This window comes from Leptosomus discolor, chromosome 4, assembly GCF_034619465.1.
Source record: "Leptosomus discolor isolate bLepDis1 chromosome 4, bLepDis1.hap2, whole genome shotgun sequence".
Lineage (NCBI taxonomy): Eukaryota > Metazoa > Chordata > Aves > Leptosomiformes > Leptosomidae > Leptosomus > Leptosomus discolor.
In genome coordinates this window covers 50,168,763-50,177,229 of record NC_141394.1, presented here as the reverse complement: position 1 = coordinate 50,177,229, position 8,467 = coordinate 50,168,763, and the positions used below count along the sequence as shown (strand labels likewise).

General features: G+C 46.8%; 1 protein-coding gene across 2 annotated transcripts in view; it reads left to right on the top strand.

Moving 5' to 3' along the window:
- The first annotated feature begins 3,889 nt into the window (after positions 1-3,889).
- The window catches only part of ZDHHC2 (zDHHC palmitoyltransferase 2), a 30,586-nt gene continuing 26,008 nt past the window's right edge, over positions 3,890-8,467 (top strand). The window contains exon 1 of one of the 2 annotated variants that reach the window (XM_086463990.1): positions 3,890-4,064. In XM_086463990.1, the coding sequence (XP_086320116.1) occupies positions 3,890-4,064 (175 nt within the window). The remainder of the gene's footprint in view (positions 4,065-8,467) is intronic. The other variant, XM_086463992.1, reaches the window with a different exon arrangement.

The window sequence follows — 8,467 nt, the reverse complement described above, 5'->3', positions numbered from 1 at the left end:
GCAATTAGAACCCCAATGTAATTCTTTATCTGAAGTTGGTTCAACAAAGCAGAGCCCTGCAGACTTGCACAGGAGTAGTTTTTAATCAGGACTGCACGCCAGGGTACCAAGATGACTTCCTTTGGAACGCGGCACTGTCTGCACTCTCTGCTTCTGTATCTGAACCCAGCTGGAATCTACCTGTTAGCGCAGGAGAGAGCGCCTGCTTCATTAACGTCGTCTGACCAAGGACCTTGTCAAGTGGGATGACAAGGAGAAGGGGAGGGAAGCCAAACATACAGAGGCACAAACCCAACGGAACGACGCTCACAGAGACAACAGCAGGGACCAGCCCTGGTCAGCCAGACTGATCGGTAAGGGTACGTGGAGCGGGAGGGTGCTCGTTGCAGCAAGATGAGCTGGATGAGGACCTTGTCAAAACGCAGTGCGCACCAAGCTGGACCAGCTGGTGAGTCAGGGACCGTGGGGCAGGTAAGAGGGCCTAGGATCTGGGCAGGGGTGTCAGCCAGCCAGCCAGGGAGGTGTGTGAGCATAGAGAACGGGGGGGGTGGGGGGGTGGGGTGCTTTCTCTAGTGAGCCTCAGCCCTGACAGCTGAAGGGGAGAAGGGAACTTGGCTGTCGGTACTTGTGAGAGTCCTACGCAACTGTTGAAGTTGCTGCTGACTCAGCAGGAAAGCAGCAGCCACATCCACCGGCCTGGGTCAGAGACGCCAGGCCCTGGGCTGAGCTCCAGCAGGTGGGCAGGAGGATGCCCGGCCCTGGAGCTGCGGGTGGCAGCCCTTCTTGTAACATCCCTTCACGCTACCTAGGCCACACAACCTGATACAGAGAATAGTCAGATGTGGTGATGTTAGAAATGTATTCCAGAGAGACACTTTTTTTAAAAATCCACCAGTATTACCTTGCCTATACCTTGCCTGAGGGGGAAAGCTCAGTGGTACCACTTGTGAAAAGAACATTTTGTTTCGATTTGCCAGATGCTCAAGCCTCCTGCTCAAACCCCAGCGACCTTCAATCCAGCCCAACAAGAAGAAAAGCCAGTAAATTACCTTTGTTTCCTCTTCTTTCCTGTGAACATTTCATACAAGTGTCAATAAACTGTGCCACAAGTAACCTCTCTCTCTGCAGAGTGAGGCTGCCCAACTACAGTCATTTGGCAAATCCGTTCATGAATACCTAATGGTTTAGATTATCCCAGGATTTACTTTTGCCATAACGCAATGCTCCCTTGAGTATGCTCACTCTGGAGTTGTTCTGCTCCTACCTAAAATTTCTGCAGGTCGTACCACAAAGGCAGGATGAGGAAGAAAAGAACAGAAGAAAGGGTCTCTCCTGACCCATCTGGACAGTGATGAGTTGTGGAGGGAAGAGAAAAGAACTGTGAGCATGGAGGGGAGCAAGAGAGGCTGCATCCACAGGGAGAAGTCACAAGCACAAGGGCAAGAGAGAGGAATTCTTTACAGCTGTCTGACCAAAAGATGCTCCAAGGTAATCAGGAATATCAGCCAAGGCAGGCTTTTTTGTCGAAGCAAAACTAAAGTCAGGTTTGCCTGTTTATTTCACTAGACAGGCTAGTTTTGAACCAGAATGGCCACAATTTTGGAGCTCTAATAAAGGGTACGCTATAATAATTATTAATGTAATTATTAACACACTAAATAACAAAATTCTGATTATTGTGGAATCTGAGGAGGTTGGCACTGGCCATGGAAAAGTTAGAAAGATGGACTACAGAAACCCATTTCCATGAAGGAGTAATAAAAAACCTCTGACCAGAAATTGTATGATACAATTTGAGGTCTTTGTAACACATCATCTTTTTATTCCCGCACCTCTGGCAAACTGCCATCTCTCTGTATACATAATTTTGTGTAATAAGTATTATCTCAAGGATTAATTACTGTGTTAAAGTCTTCTCTGCTGTTTACCATCTTTCCCTGGCATGTGTTATTGTTAATAAGCCCTGTACCACATGCAGTGTTTTAAAATGGCTTACAGGAGAAAGCTTTTCATAGCCCCAAGTATGATGCAAAAACTAGTTCACCCTTATACATACAGTTCCCAGCTGCTGACTTCTCATGGTATGGCCATGTGTCCCCGGAAGTGCACAACACATTTGATGTGTTACGCTTTTTTATCTGAGAGAGGTCACTGTTGGGTATTTCCATCAAATGAATTAAATTACCTTCATTTCTTTTAACTTTTGCCAGTAAAGCAAGGGGTATGCCTTCAGGTGGTGGTAATTTTTTTCCTTTTACTTCTGAAATCTGTTTTGAATAACCATGGATGTTTTTATTAAACATACTAAAGTCAAATCCTAACTAACTACAGGTAAAATAAAATGGCTTTATTGTCTATGTCACATTGGTTTCCGTCCCTTTCCTCTTGTTTTGTGACATACATTATGTACAAATATCAAATCCAGTTTTTCTGTATCATTCACTGTAACTCCACCTTTTTAATGTATAATGCATAATTCCCCATCATGCAGAATCTTTTCTTAAGTTATTATATTCCAGTCTTTCGATGGCATCATTGTATTTGATCATTCCTCTTCCACAATGACTATACCTTGCAGAGATAGTTTCACTGAGCCGTTCACAATGATATACCAGTCTTTTTCTTGACTAGGTAAAGCAATTTACTGCCACGGGTTATGTGATATTCCTCTTAATACATCATTCCGTATTGCTGTTGTGGTTTAGCTCATTCACCCGATTCGCTGTGGCTAACTGAAATTCCTCAGCCTAATCTTACAGTAACGGGGGGCACACAACTTTGCATTACATAAAAACACTGCAGCCATATGGTCAACTTCTTTTTCTGTCTCTTCAACAAACACGCTAACAACTCTGTTTCAACCTGTCAGCACACCTACTATTGGTTTTGCCTTATTGTCTCCATTTTTTTCCTCTCTTGCAGCCCGTTTTTAATCAATGACACCCATATGCCTTCCAGGTTGTGATCACTTAGCTTCGTGCACAGCCTCCTGCGTGTGACATCACACAAGCCTTTTTTCCGAGTCCAAACAGATTTTAATCAACCAGCTCTCTCCTACCTACCGCCCCGCTGACGCCGTGAGAGGCTCTAGCAGATTGCAGAAATACTACGGGCCGTGCTCGGCATTTCTAATTCGGGAACAATTTGGGAGCACATACTGCAACGCAGTTTGGGTTTACTATGACATTTCACAAGCGGTTCATTATGATGGCCGTAACGTAAAGCCCTTTCGGGAAAGAGTGAGTCAGCACAACCCTACGCCACCTTCCCTTGGCCGAACGTCTGCCAAGAGGAGGGCCGGCCACCGCGGCCTCCCGCCGCCTCCTGCTCGCTGTCACATGGCGGCCTGCAACACTTGGTGTTCCTTCAACGTCACCCTGGAACACCACTTGCAAAGGAGGCAGCGCTTCTCTTAACCAAGTGTTTTGAAGTATTTCCGAGGGCAGTTAAGCACCACCATCCCTATTTTGGAGACGGAGAAGCCAGAGGAAGCTGCTCTGGGCACCGGGCATAAGCGGCGACAGACGTCATCGGCGCCTCCAGCCGCGTAACACCCTAACGCTCCCGCACGTGCCGGATGTCCGAGGCGCGTAACTAATTTTGTAGTGAGCGGAGCTGCTCCGGGGCCCGGCCCCAAACTTTTGAGCGCTGCCCGCTACCGCCCACGGGAGACGGCAGGAACGTCCCGGTCCCCGCCAGGCCCGGGACGGCCGGACCCCGAGGCGACACCGCGGCGTCCCCGGCGGCCCTTCCCCCGCCTCTGCTCTGCCCTGCCCGGCCCAGGAGGGGGGAGAAGTGGGCGGGCGGTAGGAGGAGCGGCCCTGCCGGAGAGCTCTGTCAGCGCGGGAGGAAGGGACTGGGGCGGGCTCCGGCGGGGTGCGCGGCCGGGATGCGGTGCGGGAAGATGGCGGCACCGCCGCCGCCACCGCCGCCGGCCGGGGCGGCGGGCGCTTGGGGTGGCGTGCGGCGGCGCTGCCAGCGGCTGCTCTACTGGGTGCCGGTGCTCTTTATCTCCAGCATCCTCTGCTGGTCCTACTACGCCTATGTCACCCAGCTCTGCCTGCGTGAGTGCCGCCGCGGCGGGCGAGGGGCGCGGCGGGCTCCCGCGGGACGGGACGGGGACGGGGGGGGGGGGGGTGGGCGCCGTCGCCGCCCCTGCCCCTGCTGGGAGAGCGCAGCCGGGCTCCCGCCGCACGCGCCTGCCGGGACGGGGCTGGCGGGGCGGGGGGCGGCGGCGCTGTCTGTTGTTTATCGGCAAGCCGGCGGGCCGGGGCGGGGGCCGCGCCGCAGCATGTAGCCGGCGGCGGGCTGGGTTGGGCTGGCGGAGCCATTCCCTGCCCCCACCGCGGCCCGGTCCCCCCCAGGCGGCCGGGGTCGCTCTGGCCTCCGCGCTGCCTTGTCTCCCCTCCCCACGCGAGCAGGGACCCGATCGCACGGGGCTTTTCGCGGCGTGAGTGCTGCTCCGTGGCGTGCGCAGGGGGTGATACCCAGCCCCGAGGATGAGACCTGGAGGCTCCCTGTGCAGCGGCGTGAGCAAAGTTAGCGGTCCCTTTGTTTTCCTCCCTCTGCGTGACAGCGCGTAGACATACGTACATACATATATGTGTATATAAATGGGGTCTTCTGTCAGCTATCATGGAAGTGGGGAGACGTAACAAGAGTCCCCGAGTCTCCCCGTGCCACTCTTCAGTCGCCTGGAAAATGCCCGGCTGTCACAACTTGGTGCGCCTTTGGCACCGGCAGCCTGCAGTTCGTTCGGATGTCGTCCTGACCGTGCACCTTGGCTCTTCCTTAGCGTTAGGCACATAGTTAATCGCATACTGGAGACGTGGTTTGAGTATTTCTGTGAATTTGAGTAGTCGAGCCAGAAGGATTTATTAAATGACCAGCTCGCTAGGCTCCCTGGTTAATTTCAGTTTCTGTTGCAGTGTATCTTGTAGAAAACAATTCAGTCTTTGAATTTTAGAGGCTAATGTGTGGTGTGCTGATGTTTCATGAACAGTATTGTAATGATGGCAGAAAGGAATACAAATCAGCTATTGTCTCCCCTTTCCCCTCTACCATAGGTGAGGGTCATAGTGACCACTGGTTATTTAGCATCTGCTTAAGGAACAGTGGTGAGGGGAAAATACCCAACACAAGCTGAGTACATTTATATGCCTGTATAACTTTGCCAGACTTCAGCTGTTCATGTTGAAAATCTCAGCAGTATGGTACCTAATTTTGGATTTTTATTTTTTTTTTAACAGAAGACTGTGATAAAATTTTTGTCCCACAGATGCTTGGCTGAGCAGTTGAGACGTTAAGAAAAAATGATTGCCAGGCCTAGCACCTCTGTTTTGCAGGGAGGTATCAAGACTTGGTGTGGTTTCTATCTCAGAGATGGGCAGTTTACATCTTTTTTCCACTAACAGCATTCAAATCTGTAGTTTCAAATGGTCCTTTTCAGCTAGAAATTGGAACTTGAGTTGCTGTGCCCTCACAAGAGGAGCACCAAAGTGTCTACCTCCAGCAGAAGGAAGCGAATTGTCTGGAAGATTGTGGGAGAAGTTGACTGAGCCTGGAAAGGCTATCTGTAAGCTGATATGAGGACAGCAAGGATATTTTGGGGGAAAGTGACCCTCTAGTTAACATCTATCCTAATCCACACAGCCCTGTGATGCTTATACAGCAAAATAGGCTTGATTTGGGCACTACTGGTTGAGTAATAGACTGTATTCTTTCTTCTGAGTAATTCTGTATAACAGTTTTTATCTTACCTGACAGCAGGTACCTCTTAGGGCAGTGGCATGCTTAAAACTTACTTCAAACTATTAACTGTAGTACCATAATTCCTGGAGAACCACTCAAAAGAAAAGGCCTGCGATGGGAGGGGAGGAAGAAGGGATCCTGGGGCTCTGCTAAAACCCCTTTTACTGAAGTCCTTTCTATGGACAAAGGTGATTTTTTTATTTATTTTTATTTTTATTTTTATTTTTATTTTTTTTTGTTCCTTGCACACACACACACACCCCACTCCTTCCCCATTCTGCCTGGCTCACCAGTTTTTGAATTCAGCATAATGGTTGTCCGTGACTTCCGCTAACTCCATGTTTTATCTGTATCTGGATGTTTTCTCTTGGTTTTGGCATATTAAGATAAAATAAACTTATGTCTTGTCTTACTAATGAATATTTAGTGTAAACAACAGAAGGAATAGCTAACAACTCTGAGAACGAAAGCCAACGGCAGGAATAGACTGTAAACATTTCAGCACTTTGAAGCCAGCCTGTCTACTCAGTGCGTCTTTTATTCCTGCAGCACTGACTGCTGAAGAGGACGTATATAGCTGCTTATTTTACTGCAGCTTACTGTCATTGATGCTAATGACAGCGTACAGGGAACAGTGTTAACCATTGCACAGTAGCACTTGGCAAGGACATTGCACAGTTGTAATGTAGGTGGTTTCTTTGAGCTTTTGGTAATGAGAAAGTGTTTCAAATGTAGTATTTTGAATTGGTTTTTTTCGATTTCAACTGAGTGTTGCATGAGTGACATTTTTTTTAAAAAGAGAAAGTCTACTAAGATGATTCCTTTCATCCCTAGAGCTGAGTAGTTACAGTATTGAGTAGCATTTTAGGAACAAAAAAGGGTTTTAGAAACAGAAAAAGGAATCCACAACTTTTAACTGTAGTACTTCCATGTCTAGAGTTCTGTCTCTTATTTGTAGATTCAGTTAAGTGGTTGTGCTGCTTTAACCTTTAAGAAAAAGGAGAAAGTTATTGAGCACTAGTAAACAGTTATCTTCTTCCTGCTGGTTATGGAATACTGGAATGAAATGTGTAAATTAATTGGTTTTAAAGCACCTGACTAAAAATTGCTTCTCTCTAATCCAGTTCCATTCTCTTGATTTTGGCGATACTGTCATCTCACAACCCCCGTCTGGCAGTAGTAGTTGTCTTTTTCCCCCAAATAGCTTCCTTTGTTAATGGGCCTTTAAGTATTCCCTCCCTTAAAGAAATTTGTCTGTTTATGAAAACCTGAGGGTTACAGATTCATTGCTCTTCCTCTAAAAAAGGTGAGGAAATACAGGTGCTGTCCAATGAGTACACTGAACGTCAATAGCTGAAGCTACTGAAATTTCAAACGAGAGTATATGGAACAACAGTAGCATGAAGGTCAGACGGAATTCTTTCCCCCAGCTCCTGCATCTATGTGTCTGTACTCAGAAAATACATATTGGATTCAGTAAACTGTATGCAAAGGAAATAATTATTATTACATCTTCCTTCTTAGGTGTATCTCTAACTCGGGTTAGTAGAACTGTAAGGGACCTAAGAGTAGTTATCCACTCCATCTTTGGGTAAGGCAGGACCAGTAGTTATTTGCAGTTTCTGACTTTTGTTTGTCGGGAATGTGCCTGACAAACTCAGATGTTGAGATTCTTTTTGGGGTTTTTTTTTGTTCTTTTTTTGTTTTGCTTTTCTCCCAGTTCATGATTTGGAGTTGTGTATAAGAAGGAAAATGTGAAAATTTGACAGTGCTGTGGCAGGTGTTTTTAGTGGAAGTATCAACTATGCTGGCAAAATGTTATCCAATAAATAGAAATTAGTTGTATATATTCAGTTTTGATCTATTGTTACCTGTCACTGATTTTAATTCTACGGATAATGTGCTTGCTCAGGGAATCCTGTCTGAAAATGCAGCTTGAATTTGTGATTTTGAAGAAGGAGAATAGATTTGCTGTGGAACATAGAAATGACCAACAAGCATTTCTTGACTACTTCAGTGAAGGGAAAAGGAGGAAATATTGTCACCTGGTGAGTGATTTGCCTAATTTGGAAAAGAATAAAGTGACTTCAGCACAGTTGAAGATGGGGACAACAAGGCATTCACAATACAGTCAGGAGAGCTCATAAGCCACATCTTTGTTTTTTCAATAGAATATGTGACTGGGATCTGTCCACAGCTACCTTCATCATGGAACAGAAAAATGTGGAATGAGATCCAGCTGCTAAAGATGTTAATGATCATGAAAGATTTTTGCTGGAGAATCATATTGATTGGTGCTGAATTGAGGTTTTTGACTCTGTGTAACGTCAGTGGAAGGGAATTATAGCAGGATAAAAAGCTGATTAATTCATCATAGTTTAGAGGCAGAATTAATGTGTGCCCTGTAGGCATGGCACAGTGTCATCAGGGGATCAGAAATGGCAGAAAATATGGAGGTAGAAAATGACACAGGAAAAAAGAAAAAAGGTGAGGCCCAAGATTTGGTCAGTTGATTTGAGCTCTTCACTCACTATGTTCTCCAAATGGATCAAGGGATTTGTGGTATTTGCTGCTCATGCCTTGTAATAATCTACAGCTTAGGCTTGGCTATGGAAATACAAGTACATTGTAACACCGGAGTTGGCCTTGTCAAATACCAGTTAAATACCCTGTCTGTACGTTGGCTGCTAAGGTAGCAAAGGACTTTGGTCAAAGC